Raw genomic sequence first — 18,006 nt, 5'->3', positions numbered from 1 at the left:
TTTAAATATATTTTAACATTTTAAAAGCTAAAATGTAAATGGTTTTAACTTTTTACAAATATATTAGGGTTCTAAATCGCTAATTACAGAGGACATTCATTTATCACATCAAAAAATAAAATACATTATTCTCTTCCCCTGGGGAGTCGTAGACAGTGAAGAAGTCAATGATTCTTGGCTGTAAACTCCACTTTCACTGTAAGAACTGATGTTTGGTGAGGAAGACGGAGACAGGGAGTCCATCGTCAACTCGAGCTTCATTGCAGAATCAGGGCTTTCAAGATCTGAAGTACTGCCACTCAGTTTTGCTCTTTTCTTAGCTGCACTATTACGAAGGGACCTAAGAGAGCTATGCATCTAAGAAAAAATGAAAACAATAAACTTTATAACATAAATTCCTTATATTGGTAAAAGTTATCCTTAAATTTTAAACTCCATTAGCTATACCTAGCTAACCATTTCCCAATCCTGTACTAAAACAAGATGAATGCTAATATATATGTAAGTATAAATACACAGATTTTATCACTTGGGTATTTATAAACAACCTACTGGGTTGAAAGCTTCTTGAGAGGAAGAATCTCAGCTATTGTTCATCATGGTATCTTCAGCACTGGGCACAATGACTAAATATAATGCATTAATTCAATTATTTAATAAATGAATCATTGAATCAGATGGTAGATATCAGATTTGACGTCACAGAGGTACACCTGCTGTGCTGATGTGGCTTAGAAGCTAGCTCTGGGAGGTGATTCATGAAAATCAGTTTTCAAAAGTTTGATGTTTACATCAAGCTTGCAAGTATTAAAATTATAGATCACTGTATGCAACTTCTGAGCCAAATATTTTTAGAAATGCAGCTGGGCGTGGTGGTGCAGCTATTTGTGAGGCTGAGGTACAAGAATCGCTTGAACCCGGGAGGCAGAGGTTGCAATGAGCCGACATTGCACCATTGCACTCCAGTCTAGGCAACAGAGCGAGACTCTGTCTCAAAAACAAAAAAAAAAAAAAAAAAAGGAAATCCAGAGTACAAATTGTTATGGCAAAATATATTAAGGCTAGCAACAAAACTATGAACAAATTAAGGAACATAGAAACATACATAAACTGTTTTGTTTACATTTGATTCATAAGATTAATCACTTAATGAAAGTATCTGTTTTCAATTAAAGCAAACATCCATAAATTTCTTAAGTCTTCATAGCGGGAAGGCAAATTAAAAAAAAAAAAAAACCCCTTTAATGGATTTAGGGCAGTGTAGTACAGTGAAAAACATAATGAACATAAAGTTAGGTGAACATTGCTTGAATCCTAGTCCTACTACATAATTTCTGACCCTGAGCAAGACACATAACATCACTGAGCCCCTTCTGTAAAAACAAACACACACACAAACAAAAAACATAATAGATGTTGACTTGCTTCTTAACTCAGGGAGTTACTGTAAAGATTAAATGAACTAATGAAAATGAAAGTGTTTGATACATTATTAAGCACATTAAGCACATGAAAACTTATGCCTTTGTTAAAAGTCAACTCACACCAAAGAATATAAACAGTGACCCATTCAAAATAATAAATAAGAAGTGTCATATTAGCAACTGTAAGGGAGGATAAGTAATTTTCAACAACTATACTAGTTGATTCAATAGTAGGGCCACTTCTCTATTAAAAGCGTGAAAAGTTGAATATCTAAAAGCAATGGTATCCTCCTGTATTTACTAATAATTATATAACAGAAACTCACCTTTCAATTACCCACTAAAAAAAGAACTATTTTTAAGTCATTATAAAAACAAAGCAAAATTATGTAGGATCAGGTGAAATTTATAAGTTACGTAGGAAAATGTCTTTTCTGCATGTTTCTTCCCTTCAAATGAATTCCCTTCCTAGCACTACTGAAATACAAATGAGTTGGGAAAAAAAAAAGGAAAGATTTCACAAGCAGAAGTTGGGGTGATTACTTTAAATCATTAACAACCAACTTTGGTACTTTATAGGTTAGTTTTACATGTGTTTAACATAAAGACATACTTTAAACATGAATATACAGTAACATTAACTCAATTTTATTGAGCAAATTATCATTACATGATTGATGCTTATACCTTAAAAACAGACTAAGACAAGACCATAAAATATCATCATTATTTGCATTTATATATTTAATATAAAATTTTTTTTTTAACCTGACATGAAGCAAACTGAAATGATAAAAAGGAGGCATCTACGGAAATAGTACTCTGAAACCAAAGTCATACAGCAACCACATTCCTTGTCTGACATAATTATTATGTACAGTTATCATATTGGTAACATTTTTATAGCACAAAGTGATCTAGGATTCAAAGATGAGTGTACAATATGATCTCAATTTCATAAAGATAAGTAAGCTTGCACAGAAGCACAAAGGACAGGTTCAAATATGTTCATTGCAGTTCACTGTTTGCAATTGCAAAAGACTGATCATAAGCCAAAATCAATGGTATAAATACACCGTAAGTAAAATAATACACAAAAATAATATTAATATAAAAAGTACAAAAATACATAAGACATAAATAAATGGTAATAGTGATTGCCTCTGGTGAAGAAGGAAGAGATGTTGAACTGGGGAGAGAACTATGCTATGTTTCATTTAAATATAGGAAACAAATATGACAAATTGTTCACTGGAAGGGTCAGTACATGAGTGTATTGCTATATGATTATTCATACTTTTAATTTAAAAAGGAATAATGTATGCATAGAAAAAACACTTGAAGAAAATACAGTAGAGTGTTAACAGTAAATTATTCTGGTAGTGGGAACTGGCGTGATAAATTCCCTTCCTACCAATTCGTAGTATTTTCCACATTTTCTATAATGAACATATTTTTAGAAATAAGATATTATAGGATAAAAAGGACTTGATTTTTACTTAAATAGCAACTATATTATAGAAAATTGCAAATATTTTTAAGTCATTAAAAATATTTAGTTCTAACCTCTTCTTGATCCAAATCTTTATCCTTGAAATTTAATTCTGAAAGATCAATTGGAAGACTATCTTTTTCACACTTCCAAATATCATCAGGCTCTTTCTTTTTGTGTCCCACTGTGCTTAAATCAGCTTTATCAGGCAAAAGGCTTATTCCCCTTGGTATGGGAGGAACAGGCTTTGTCCCATTTAGACCTCGTCGGGAAGATGGCGATCTCACCAAGGCAGGTGTAAGCTGAACTGGAGGTTTTTCTTGAGAATTTTCTCCTGCATGAAAAATAGATATTTTACTTTTTCTTTTTCTTTTTTTAATTTTAGAGAAGAGGGAGTTATAGTCACAAGTGTTTAAAATACAATGTTTTAAAATAAAAAAAGCACATTATAGCTGGCCACTGGGGAGAACAAGCTGAATAAAGCCTCGGCTTTCGATACAATATTTGATCTTGTACAATAAACAAATACAGAAAGGAATTAATAGAAGAGAATCAAAGTACAGTGCTAACAGAAAGTAATAAAATTGACCGAATATGCCATAAATTGAACACTGGACTTGCAGGGTAGTTTAAAGGTGAAACATCTTACATCAACGGCTGGGGAAAGAAAATCATGTGGGACGCAGGGGATTCCTTCAACATACTTTTCATTTTTATTTATTTATTTATTTTTTGAGATGGAGTCTCACTCTTGTAGCCCAGGCTGGAGTGCAGTGGCGCCATCTCAGCTCACTGCAACCTCCGCTTCCCGGGTTCAAGAGAGTCTCCCGCCTCAGCCTCCCAAGTAGCTGGGATTACAGGCACGTGCCACCAGCCCGGCTAATTTTTCTATTTTTGGTAGAGACGGTGTTTCACCATACTGGCCAGGCTGGTCTCAAACTCCTGACCTCAAGGGATCCGACCACCTCGGCCTCCCAAAGTGCTGGGATTACAGGCGTGATCCACTATGCTCAGTCGACTTTTTATTTTAAGACTGAATTTGTCCTGAATGAACTTATATATGCAAATTTCATGATTTTTGGAGTGGGTTATTAAGAATATTTTAGTTTATAACAAATAATAAAAAATGTTTCAGCCAGGCGCAGTAGCTCACACCTGTAATCCCAGCACTTTGGAGGCCAAGGCAGGTGGATCACCTGAGGTCGGTAGTTCGAGACCAGCCTCACCAACATGGAGAAACACCATCTCTACTAAAAATACAAAATTAGCCGGGCATGGTAGCTGGGCATGCCTGTAATCCCAGCTACTCAAGAGGCTGAGGCAGGAGAATCGCTTGGAGGTGGAGGATGCCGTGAGCCAAGATCGCACCACTGCACTCCAGTCTGGGCAACAAGAGCGAAACTCCGTCTCAAAAAAAAAAAAAGTTTCAAATTAATTTTAACACACAATAAAAATTCAATAAATATTGAATAAATGAATACTAGACATTAATTGCAATAAGCATATGAATGACATTTTATATTTGTAAAGCTAAAATTTGTTAGTAGGCTCTCAAACAACATATGCTGTTCATGTTCATTATAAAACATTATTATTTTCTGGCCCAGCACAGTAGCTCAAGCCTGTAATCCCAGCACTTTGGGAGGACGGGATGGGAGAATCACTTGAGACCAGGAGTTTGAGAACAGCCTGGTCAACAAAGTAGGACCCTACACAAACAAACAAACAAACAAAGAAAAGCATCATTATTTTCCTGGTTCCGAAAAGGATTTTGAAGTGGCAATGTAAGAAATGAGAATTTCAATTGAATTTTATACATTTGATCTATTTAACACACTATTAAATATTTTCCTAAATATTTACTAAATTCAGACATAAAATGTAGTTTACTAACTTTTAAAGATCTAACAGCCTTATGCATTAACTTCAAAGTACTAATTCAAACACAAATAAATTTGAACAAAGTATTGACTTTTACCATGATTTCTACCCGTAGGATCAGACGATTTTTGGCTGACAAGCTTCTTCTGTGGACTTGGCTTTGATAGTCCTTCGAAGCTTTTAAGAGGCCAGGAATTTGAGAAATTAACAGAATTATCCTGAGACTTCTTTGGAGATATAATAAGAGGAGTCGTATGCTTTGGACTAGTTCGAGGTGATGAGACAGGATAGGATGGAAGGATGTAAGCTCCCGGACTTAGATTTTGACCGTTTGAGGAAGTACACTCTGTTTGACTACCAAATGTTTGCTGTGTCTTACTGCCAAAATTGAGGCTAGCATACACTGTAATAAAACAAAAGATAATATATTATTTATGTATACACAGCTCTAAAAGTTAAAAGCTTTTTTGCTTTTTGCTTTTCCCATTCAGGTTTTCATCCGAATTGGCATGTATATTTTTGTATGGTATGAGGTAAAGGACTAATTTAATTTGTGTTATTAAAATATTCTGCATCTTCTAATTCAAAACTTCTTTATCCCATTAAAATATTGTACTAACAATTATAAATTAACTTTCTCCTTGTAATTTTATCAATTACATACATACATACATACGTATACATATACATACATGTCAGAGAAGTCTTGTTTCTTCAGTGAATTATTCTTTTTCTCATTACAATGATCCTCTTTAGAACTAAAAATGTTTTTAGTTTTGGTGTGCATATTTTCCCTATCATCAACATGTTTCTATTTGCTTTTCTCTGAACATTTGCCTAGTGTATCTTTTCCATGCTTTACTTTCTCTCAACCTATCTTGATGTATTTTAGGTAATGCTCTTAAAAAGATCACTTCAATGAAAAACTAAAAAAATAAGATCTGATCACCTCTGTCATTTAAGTTGTAAGTTCTGCCAATTTATACTTAGAGAAACTATTCATACATTTGATTTTAATTCTACCATCTTATTTTGCACTATTTATTATTTTTTTCTTTATTACTTCTTCCTTGCCTTTTATTGATCTTTTTAGTCTTCAACGAATATAAAAAGTCTATTTGTAATCTTTTAGGGGTTCCCTTCAATTTTCCTTTAATATTTTTAAAAAGGTTTTCCATGACAAAATACCTAGCTTATGTATATTAATAAAGCAAACATTCTTCTGAGGACTTAAACAACTGTATATATTATATATCCTTTATTTTTAATTCATATCTGACATGGTTAAAACCTCTACTTTTACCAAAATCTTATCTAGGTAGAGAGATATAGGAGTTTTAGTCACAGATTTACATACAGAATTAAAACTTTCAGTTTCCTCATTTCAACTACAGTGCTCTATTAACAGGTTCTGATGCTTTTATGACAATGTCTCACATATTCCTAGAGATTAAAAAATATTTCTTTTCTTTTTTTTTGAGATGGAGTCTTGCTCTGTCACCCAGGCTGGAGTGCAGTAGCACGATCTCGGCTCACTGCAAGCTCCGCCTCCTGGGTTCACACCATTCTCCTGCTTCAGCCTCCCAAGTAGCTGGGACAACAGGCGCCCACCACCATGTCTGGCTAGTTTTTTAATAATTTTTAGTAGAGACGGGGTTTCACCATGTTAGCCAGGATGGTCTCAATCTCCTGACCTCGTGATCCACCCGCCTTGGCCTCCCAAAGCACTAGGATAACAGGCGTGAGCCACTGCGCCCAGCCAAGATTTAAAAATATTTCTTGAAGAAATCAAACATCCTATCATATTATGCATATACATAAAAACAATGTAATGCAACATACACCAAAATTTCCAACACCTGGTGTGGATCACTACAGCATGTAAATTGGGATGCAAACATCTATATTGTTTGGCATCCATACCACAGGTCCTTCAAAGATCACAAGGGGAATATTAATTGAGATGGTAGTGGTTTTAATGTATAACCAAGTATTAGGTTAAATTCTATTAGGTTTAGAAAAACATGGTATCCCTTTATACCAGCTTCTCTAATAACTATTCCAATAGAAAACCAGAGCCACTATGCAGTATGATTAAACACCAAGAGTGGATAGTCCGCAAAGGCAATGTAATCATTCAGGGAACAGCTTAAGTGGCACAGCAAGCTCTCTCTGATTATATCAATTATGAGCCCCAAAGATATTCAGGAGTCAAAATTTAGGAAATACCCACATTATTAAGAAAGATGGATTATTTTGTGATGTAGATAATACCACAAAGGATAACTTTAAGGAGTTATGTGGGTCTTTGGGGTGAGTGCAGAAAAGGGTAGTTAAATTATTAGTGCTAAATATGTGAAATCTTCTCTACTAATTTCAAATCATTATTTTTTCATAACAAATAAGTATATCCCTATCACTCAAAAAAATTTTAGTAAAGGACATGCAATAAAATTTAAAATACCTAAAGAAATATTTAATTTGATCCTACCTCTATCTAATAATTGTTAAAGCTATTAATTAGCATGGACATTTAAGAATACCTTCAACCCCCAAATTCCTGACTGATAACCCACCTCCAATCTTTCCTCTTCTTCTGTATCTTATGTCTTATCTGAAAGCATAGCTTTTAGGAAGTTATGGTTCCTAACAAGAGACATAATACATTCTAAATTGTCTTAAAATTTAAAACTGTTATGGAAAATAATTGTCATCTGCTAACACAACACTCTTTAATGGATAATGTTATTTTCAATGACTTGGTATTAAAATGCTCATCTTTCTGATGATTAGTGATGTTGAGCATCTTTTTCATATACCTATTAGACATGTGTATGTCTTCTTTGAGAAATGCCTATTCAGATCTTTTGCCCATTTCCACATTGTATTTTTGGTTTTTTGCTATTGAATTGTTTGACTTCCTTATATATTCTGGTTATTGATTCCTCAACAGTGGAATCGTTTGCAAATATTTTCTCCCATTCTGCAAGCTGTATCTTCACTTTGTTGACTGTTTCCTTGGCCATGCAGAAGCTTTTTAGCTTAATGTGATCCCATTTGTTCATTTTTGCTTTGGTCGCCTGTGCTTCTGAGGTCTTACTCAAGAAATCTTTGCCCAGACCAATGTCCTGAAGTATTTCGCTAACGTTTTCTTCTAGTAGTTTTTAACTTCAGCTTACATTTAAGTCTTCAATACATTTTGATTCTATTTTTGCATACGGTGAAAGGTAGAGGTCTAGTGCAAATCAAAACCACGATAAGATATCATGTCACTCCAGTTAAACAGCTTTTATCAAAAAGACAAAAAATAACAAATGGTGGCAAGGATGGCAACAAAAAGGAATGCTTGTACACTGCTGGTGGGAAGCTAAATTAGTACAGGCACTATAGAAAATAGCAAAGAAATTCCTCAAAACACTAAAAATGTGCTGGGCATGGTGGCTCGCACCTGTAATCCTAGCACTCTGGGAGGCTGAGGCAGGATTGCTTGTGCCCAGGAGATTGAGACTAGTCTGGGCAACATAGTGGAACCCCATCTCTGCAAAAAATTTAAAAATTAACCAGACATAGTAGTGCATGCCTGTAGTCCCAGCTACTTGGGAGGCTGAGGTAGGAAGATCACTTGATCCCGGGAGGCTGCAGTGAGCCATTGCACTCCAGCCTGGGCCACAGAGTGAGACCCTGCCTCAAAAAACTAAAAATACAACTACCATATGATCCAGCAATCCCACTGCTGGGCATATATCGAAAGAAGGAAATCAGTATTTCAAAGAAGTATTGCACTTTCATGTTTATTGCAGCACTATTCACAATAGCTAAGATATGGAATCAACCTAAATGTCCATCGGCAGAAGAACAGATAAAGAAAATGTGGTACATATACAAAACGGAGTACTATTGTGCCACATAAAGAATGAAATCCTGTGATTTGCAACAACCTAGATAGAAATGGAGGACATTATCTTAAGTGAAATAAGTCAGGCACAGAAAGACAAATATTGCATGTTCTCACTCCTATGTGGGAGATAGAAAAGAAAAAAAATTAATCCCATGGAGGTAGAGAGCAGAATGATGGTTTCCAGAGGCTGGCAAGGGCAGTGAGAAGTGGGTAATAAAGAGAAGGTAGTTAATGCGTACAAAAATAAAATGAGAGGCCGGGCACAGTGGCTCATGCCTATAATCCCATGCTTTGGGAGGCAGAGGTGGGTGGATCACCTGAGGTCAGGAGTTTGAGACCACCCTGATCAATACGGTGAAACCCTATCTCTACTAAAAATACAAAAATTACCTGGGTGTGGTGGCGTGCACCTGTAGTCCCAGCTACTCAGGAGGCTGAGACAGGAGAACTGCTCAAAACCCGGGGGCGAGGGCGGAGGTTGCAGTGAGCCAAGATCCTGTCATTACACTCCAGCCTGGGCGACAGAGCAAGACTCTGTCTAAAAATAAATAAATAAATAAATAAAATAAAATAAGAAGGAATAAGCTCTAGTGCTCAGTATAGCACAATAAGGTGACTAGAGTTAACAACACTTTATTATGTATTTCAAAATAACCACAGGAGTAGATTTGTAATGTTCCCAACACAAAGAAATGACAAATGTTTCAGGTGATGCATATCCTAAATACCCTAATTTGATCATTACACATTGTATATCAAAATGTCACATGTACCCCACAAATATGTACCACTATTATGTGTATATCAAAGCAAATGCAATACTCATCTCCACCATGAGTATCTAAACTCTAATTTTAATCAGTTGTATTTATATAAAGATCATGAAAACTAATACTTTAGGGTAACTATTATGAAAAAAGTTATTAAAAAATATAATAAAATCCTTTTATTTTTTGTGATGAGTATGATTACACAAAATATCATATAAGTTAGTGTCGGAATCCCCACATAATATTTATAAGTCATTTTTTCCAAGTAAATTTGGAACTTATACCTTTATCTTGATGACCGCTAGTTGTCCCTAGGAATTGTAAGTCAGAACCCACACTGCCAGTTTTACCACATATTTGTGAAAATCCAAGTTGTGCACATTTCCCAGAAAGATTTGTTTGATGAGTCCCAGCAGTACCTTTTGAAGAAAGGAGGGGAGAAAAAATAAAAGCAAAAGTTAACTTTATTTGATGCATACATCTTATTTCATAAATGTTGGTGTAATTTAGGTGGAAATAAAGTGTGTTTAAGTACAGTGAGGTAGGCAGGCAAGAAAGTGATAAAGCTTTTGATACTAGAAAATCAGATTAGTGGCAGGGGTTAAAGGACAGAAGACAGACTAGTAAAGAACAGGGAAAAGACAGGTATGTTGAAGAATATCTGCAAAAGCAGTTTCTTCCTACACTCTTTCTCTCAGCATGGAACGTTTCTTCAGACCTGGCTTTCCTTCTTCCCAGTATTTGTAGTATATGCATTACCCAAAAAGCTCTATTACCAAACTCTTTTCTTTTCTACTTTACTTTCTTTGTGCAGTGGTGTGATCTTGGCTCACTGCAACCGCTGCAACCTCTTTTATTTTCTTTTCTAATATACTTCACAGTATTCACGTAGATTCTAAGCATATCCAGACATGTTTCCTGTTTCCCCTCCTGTGTCTGGTTAAGGTTATTCCTGGGAAGGTGAGTAAGTCTAAAGAAAAAAAGGTGGTAATGACTACTCTGGCGTTTAGTTTATCCATCTATTAAATGAGCCCATCCTTTGTAGTTCTGAAACTGTATAATTTAAAAAAAAAAATTCTCTCCCTATCATATCAAGCCTCTTTAACTTTCATGTCCTGGATGTCTTTTTCTTTTCTTTTCTTTTTTTAAGACAGGGTCTCACTCTTATTGCCCAGGCTGGAATGCAGTGGCACAAACTTGGCTCACTGCAGCCTCGACCTCCCTGAGCTCAGGTGATCTTCCTGCCTCAGCTATTTAACGCTGGTCTTGAACTCCTGATCTCAGGGGATCCGCCTGCCTCGGCCTCCCAAAGTGCTGGGATTACAGGCGTGACCACAGCGCCCAGCCTCTCCCTCCTTTAAAGTCAAGCTCAATCTCTTCCCTGCAGTTTTCTGAAACCACTTCAATACCTATGTTTTCCTTTCTTGAATCCTTACAGTATTTGTAACTCATTGCATCCAATCAAGCATTAGCTTACATATTGTCTTATTTTCCAGTTGTTTAAAATCTGTACAATTAGGAAATGAGCTTCTCAATGGTACAGAGAAATCAAAATCAAAATCAAAACTGCTACAAACATAACTGGACATATTCTTGCATTTCTCCTTCTCTATTAAACAATAAAATAAATTAAACTATGCAGTCATTATGCCACTTCATTTTTGTATGAAAATACTATAGAATTCACTGCATAAAGGTCTATAAATTCTCCTAGGGAACAATGTTTGCTGAATAATATATCTGAACTCAAACTCAGCAAATTTTGGAAACTGTTATCATTTAGATGTTAAATACATTTTTAAATCTATAACATAGTCAGATCTTTACCTTCTAAACCATTTTCCCTTCTAATACATATCACTTTGTCAACACACTACAGTTTTTCTAATTACCTGGGTGCTATATCTTGAAATCCTAAACCATCATTTAGAACTCAAGCTCAACCTACTCAACCTCTTTCTTCTTTTTTTTTTTTTTTTTTGAGATGGAGTCTCAGTCTTGTAGCCCAGCCTGGAGTGTACTGGTGTGATTTCGGCATGAGGCACAGCGCCCAGCCTCAACCTCTTTCTAAATGATATGGTCATTTATAAAGACGGGTATGTTGAAGAATATCCACAAAGGCAGTTTCTTCCTATGCTCTCCTTTTTCTTCTAAATGTTATGGTCAATGACAATGACCATTTCCTCTGAAGTACCGTAATATTTACTTTTGTAACACTTAGTCCATGTTCTCAGTTGCTCTGGCCAAAAATCCTTACAGCATTATTGACACTTCTTTCTCACATTCTATACCCAATCTACCAGCAAACTATATCAACTTTACCTCTGACATATAATCAGAATCCAATCACCTTTTTTTTTTTTTTTTGAGATGGAATCTTGCTCTGTTGCCAGGCTGGAATGCAGTGGTGCGACGTTGACTCTCTGCAACCTCTGCCTCCCCGGTTGAAGAGATTCTCCTGCCTCAGACTCTCGAGTAGCTGGGATTACAGGCATGCACCAACACGTCCAGCTAATTTTTGTATTTTTAGTAGAGACAGGGTTTCACCATGTTGGCAAGGATGGTCTCGCTCTCTTGACCGCGTGATCTGCCTGTGTTGGCCCCCCAAAGTGCTGGGATTACAGGCGTGAGCCACCTCGCCAGGCTAGAATCCAATCACTTTTTACCACATTTTTGCTATCCTGGTTAAAGCCTCTATCAACTCTAGCCAGGATTACTACAACAGATTCTTAATCACTCTTCCTGTTTTTGACCTTGCTCTCTGATACAGTTTCGCTTTGTGTCCCCACCCAAATCTCATGTTGAATTGGTAATCCCCAATGTTGGAGGTAGGTGGGGCCTGGTGGGAGGTGACTGGATCATGTGGCAGATTTCTCTTTTTGGAGCTGTTCTCATGATAGAGTTTTCACAAGATCTGGTCGTTAAAAGTGTGTAGTACTTCCCTCTTCACTCTCTTCCTCTTGCTCCCACCATGTAAGACATGCTTGCTTCCCCTTTGCCTTACACCAGGATTGTAAATTTCTTGAGGTTTCCCCAGAAGCAGAAGCCTGTACAGCCCATAGAACCATGGGCCAATTAAACCTCTTTTCTTCATAAATTACCCAGTCTCAGGTATGTCTTTATGGCAGTGTGAAAATAGACTAATACATTTTCCTTTCATCTATTTTAAAAATAAAATCCAAAACGAGCCTGGAAACAAGGTAAGTGATGTCAATTATTTCTTCAAAATGCTCCTCATTCAGAGTAAAACGTAAAGTTCACTTATAAGTCCACTAGGCCTTAAATAAGGACCCCTATTATGTCTTTAATTTTCTACTTACTTTGCCCTTTCTTATTTCATTCCAGACATACTGGTCTCTGTGGTATTTCTCAAACATGTTCCCCACACACTTCTCTCTTAGTTACTCTGTGCTGACTGTTCCCTCTTCCTGAAACTATTTATTCTCTTCTCCTGATATATAGTGGTTTGCTACAAATATTCTTTCCTGAATATGGCCTTCTTTCTGCTTTGTTTTCCTTCATAGCATTTATCACCAGCTAACTTACCATGTCTTGTATTTATTTAATGCCTGTTCTCGTTCCTAAGTAGAATGCAAGCTCTATTAGGCCGACCTCCAGGACTTAGAAAAGCACCTTAATAAATATGGGCGATGTATTACGCAAATATTGCCCTATATTAATTCTTAAACAATTTCAATGAGAAACCCTCCAGGGTTTTATGAGATAATAATGTCTAAGTGTCCATTCTTATCAGATCTTCAATAAATACCTTATTCAATCTGAACTGCCTACTAGATTAAAGTCCTATGAGTCACTGAATGCACTATGAAGTTCAGAGAAGTCTCTAACTTAGTTCAACATGACCATCATCAGCAACTTGTACTTACCAGCAGCACATAAAGGAAGAGAATCTGGGTTAAAATCCCGACTATTCTGAAATAAGTTTCTTGATACTCTTTTTCTGCTAAAACATAAATCATCATTGACTGGCATTCCTTGAGAAGGCTTTAATTTTGCAGATGGCATGAAATCATATGTTGAAAACTATAAGAACAGAATCATAAATTAGCAAATTAGGGTTAATTCTTCCTGGTAATAAATATGACAAAATAACTTAGATCCAATTATGAAATTCAGGTTAGAATTTTAATTTATCAAATATATAATGATACAGATAAACATCCATATTTAGTATGGTACAACAACAGTACTTTTCATTCCAGAACAGAAATGCTAATTTTTTTTTCTTACTACTTCACCCCAACCCTTAACTGTTCCTTACCATCCTACAGCAGACTCTGGCAACAAGGAAGGAGAGAATACAAATGACAAAAAGGATGATCTGACTGAGCAGCATAACCCATCAAACTATGCTACCTTTGTTTGAGTACTAGACGATAAGTGCCAGTTGAAGGTCACTGAACAAGCAAGCATTCTACTACACTGTTCTTACTGAGGCAAATCTATTATCCATATTCTGCAGCCTAAAAGTCAATGTAAATAACACGGCAACCTATGTCATAATTCCCTTAGGGTATTTTCTTACACTAGGTCTCTTAGTTAAAACCAGTAAATAATACTTTATATATGTCTAGTACTTCCTAGTTTCCAAGTCCTTTCTCATAAACCCCATATGATAGTTAACAAAGGTGCCAGGATACAATTTTGAAGTTACACATAATCAGTTAAAGAACTAAATGAGAGCATGATTCAAGTGTTCAAAATTCTTCACCAATGATGACCTCAATTGTCCGGGATCACTTCACATTCAACGTGACTATAAAACTTTAAAAAAACTGAATGAATTGACAGGAAATTATGCTTCCTATATATTTATTTGGAGCTCATCGACACAATCAAATCTAGATGTGGTGAACTATAAACCTTGTCAGTATGTTTCTTTGTAAACTTTGCCAAGTATCAAATGGCAAAATAAAATTAAAGATATGTCTATTATGCCTCAGGTACAAATGTTATTATCAAATTTTGTGAAAAACCTATTGCCTTCTTCAAAAACTAACCCAGAAATGATAAGTAACAAAATTAAGAATGCCCAGATGAGGCCACGTGCAGTAGCTCACACATGTAATCACAGCACTTTGGAAGGCAGAGGCAGGTGGATCACTTGGGCCCAGGAATTCAAGATCAGCCTTGGCAACATAGTGAAATCCCATCTCTACAAAAAATACAAAAATTAGCCAGGCATGGTGGCATGTGCCTGTGGTCCCAACTAATCAGGAGGCTAAGGTAGGAGGATTACTTGAACCTGAAAGGTAGAGGCTGCAGGGAGCTGATACTGTGCCACTGCACTCCAGCCTGAGTGACTGACTGAGACCCTGTCTCAAAAAAAAGAATGCCCTCGGCTGGGCATGATGGCTCATGCCTGTAATGCCAGCACTTTGAGAGGCCAAGGTGGGTGGGTCACTTGAGGTCAAGAGTTCAAGACCAGCCTGGCTAACATGGTGAAACCCCATCCATAGTAAAAATACAAAAATTAGCCAGGCATGGTAGCCCACACCTGTAGTCCTAGCTACTTGGGAGGCTGAGACAGAGGCTGAGGCAGGAGAACTGCTTAAACCTGGGAGACGGAGGTTGCGGTGAGCCGAGATCATGCCACTGCACCCTAGGCTGGGCAACAGAGTGAGACTCTGCCTCAAAAAAAACAGAAGAATGCCGGAATAAAAAAGCATTGACTTTACTGTCTCAAAACCCAGTTAACATCTATGATTGATTATACAGTAGTCAGTATTAAAAGGATATAATGGAATAAAAACAAAACCAATTATAGTCAACTTCTGATTAGATATATTAAAAGATGATGTATTAACACAGCTAACATAGTGAGGAATCCAGAAATAATTCTACAGTATGGAATACATTTTATGTTAGATTTACTTTGTAATTACTTTCTGTTTAGCAAACAGATATTAGTATATAGGCCAGATACATACAACAACTGGTGAAGGTGGTAATGTTGATGAGGGTGGTGGTGTGTGCGTATGTGAATGCGGCATTTTCAGAAATCTTGAGAAGTCAGGCAGAGATTAAGTTTTGCTATAGAAGATTGTGCATCAAAAAGCAGACTATAGGACATACCAATTAACATGAAAGTTCCGTTTAGGTCTCTCTTAAAAGTAAATGATTTTCATTAGGGTAAGTTTTGATGGGACGAAACAATTAATGCAGAAAAAGTGGTTTAGAGTAAAAGAAAATAGAATTCATAAATTTTGAAAGAGTTGTGAGTTAACGTTACAAAATATGAAGCAGTCTATTTAAAGCACCTGATTGATGACTCTCAGGAACACGGAACTGAATTTTCAATCTTTCAGTTAATACCTAAAAATTTATTTAATTCCTTAGAGTTATAGTAAATTAAAACATTATAAAAAAGCAAGTTTCACATTTAATATTAATAATGGTTGGAAATTTACATAGTGTTTTTACTGTTTCAATCTTTTTTGTTTGTTTGTTTTTTGAGACAGGGTCTCACTCTGTTGCTCAGGCTGGAATGCAGTGGCATGATCATGGCTCACTGCAGCCGACGTTCCCCATCTCAGGTGATCTTCCCACCTTAGCCTCCCAAGTAGCTGGGACTACAGGCGCGTGTCACCACACCCAGCTAATTTTATTTTTATTTTATTTATCTTTATTTTATTTTACTTTATATTTTTATTTTTTGCCATGTTGCCCAGGCTGATCTCGAACTGTCAAGCTCAAGTGATCTGCCCACCTTGGCCTCTCAAAGTGCTGAGATTACAGGCTGAGCCACTACACACAGCCTATTAACTCTTAGCCTTTCCATTTGAATCCCTGCCTATTTTTCTTTTTCTTTTTTTTTTTTTTTTTTTGACACGGAGTCTTGCTCTGTAGCCCAGGCTGGAGTGCAGTGGCGCGACCTCGGTTCACTGCAAGCTCCGCCTCCCGGGTTCATGCCATTCTCCTGCCTCAGCCTCCCGAGTAGCTGGGACTACAGGCACCTGCCACCGCGCCCGGCTAATTTTTTGTATTTTTAGTAGAGACGGAGGTTCACCATGTTAGCCAGGATGGTCTCGATCTCCTGACCTCGTGATCCGCCCATCTCGGCCTCCCAAAGTGCTGGGATTACAGGCGTGAGCCACCGCACCCGGTCATCCCTGCCTATTTTTCATAAAAAGATTGCAAAAATTAGGCCAGGCACAGTGGCTCACGCCTGTAATCCCAGCACTTTGGGAGGCCCAGGTGGGCGGATCACGAGGTCAGGAGATTGAGACCATCCTGACTAACATGGTGAAAACCCATCTCTACTAAAAATACAAAAATTAGGCGGGCGTGGTGGCAGGCGCCTGTAGTCCCAGCTACTTGGGAGGTTGAGGCAGGAGAATGGCGTGAACCCCGGAGGCGGAGCGTGCAGTGAACCAGGATCATGCCACTGCACTCCAGCCTGGGAGACAGAAGCAGACTCCATCTCAAAAAAAGAAAAAGATTACAAAAATTTACTCTTGTTTAATCCTCTGACCTAATGCATCTTATTTCAGCTTTTGGCAGGGAGTATTAAAGCATCTCAAAAATAGTTTTAATTCTATTTTGGTAGCAAAAAATTACCAGAAAAAGACCTTTTAATATCTAATTCTCTCAGAAATCACCTATACTCCTGGCTTTACTGAACTTGTACTAAACTTTATCTTGACCTCCAGTTTTTGAACCTTTCACCTTTTACCAGTTCTTTCTGGTTTCACCCAGACTCCACCCTTGCCCCTTAATGGTGGGCATTAAACAAGTTTATTCCCATTAACTACAGTTCCCTTCTGTAAACATCACTGTATTTGTCTTTCAAATTATTTTCCTATGTACGCTTTAGAAAAAATAGCTGTGATACTATATGTAAACTTCATATCCTGATTTTTACACTTCACATGATAATAAAAGTACTTCCCATGCTGTTAAAACCCCTTATAAGTGCTACACTTTTTAGGTTTTTTTTTTTTTTTTTTAAGAGACAGGGTCTCACTATGTTCTGTTGGCTGGCCTAGAACTCATGGGTTCAAGTGTTTTGCCACTTCAGCTACCGAAGTATCTGGGACTATAGGATCACACCACCATGCCGGGCTATAAACTTCAATTACAAAAATAATAATTGCTTATTGTAAAAAATATAAAAAATACCAAAGTTATCAAAAGAAAAATTAAATTAAAAAATGCAAACTATAGAAATAAGATATAAACTTAAATTATTCTTTGGGACCGCTCTCACTGGAATCCTACTGATAAATCCTGTTAACAGGTCTTTTTCTATATGTAAACATTCTTTAATAAGCTATTGTTTAAAAAAAACAAAAATAGATCACATGATACTCTGGCACACAGTAAATATGTAGACATCCTTCCATGTAAGACCATACATATCTGTTTATTTTAGACTCATAGTTCCTTACTGATGGACATTTTCTTTGCCACAACTTTTCACTATTACAGTCTTGCAGTGAACATTGTTACACACATATCTTTGTGTATTATATTCCTATAGTATAAAAGTCCTAAAAATGGAACTATTGAGTCCAAGGA

At 36.6% G+C, this 18,006-nt stretch overlaps 1 protein-coding gene across 3 annotated transcripts in view; it reads right to left on the bottom strand.

Annotated features, from left to right (window-relative positions):
* The window catches only part of TOGARAM1 (TOG array regulator of axonemal microtubules 1), a 112,248-nt gene that overhangs the window by 70,825 nt on the left and 23,417 nt on the right, over window positions 1-18,006 (bottom strand). For all 3 annotated transcript variants that reach the window (XM_012504421.2, XM_030813851.1, XM_030813850.1), the window contains exons 2-6: window positions 13,353-13,509; window positions 9,750-9,884; window positions 4,895-5,200; window positions 2,991-3,250; window positions 125-357 (exon numbers count right to left, since the gene is read on the bottom strand). In XM_012504421.2, the coding sequence (XP_012359875.2) occupies window positions 125-357; window positions 2,991-3,250; window positions 4,895-5,200; window positions 9,750-9,884; window positions 13,353-13,509 (1,091 nt within the window). The remainder of the gene's footprint in view (window positions 1-124; window positions 358-2,990; window positions 3,251-4,894; window positions 5,201-9,749; window positions 9,885-13,352; window positions 13,510-18,006) is intronic.

The sequence above is a fragment of the Nomascus leucogenys genome, chromosome 1a (genome assembly GCF_006542625.1).
Source record: "Nomascus leucogenys isolate Asia chromosome 1a, Asia_NLE_v1, whole genome shotgun sequence".
NCBI classification, from domain to species: domain Eukaryota; kingdom Metazoa; phylum Chordata; class Mammalia; order Primates; family Hylobatidae; genus Nomascus; species Nomascus leucogenys.
Note: the sequence above shows the minus strand (reverse complement) of the source record. Positions and strands in the feature narration are given on the sequence as shown.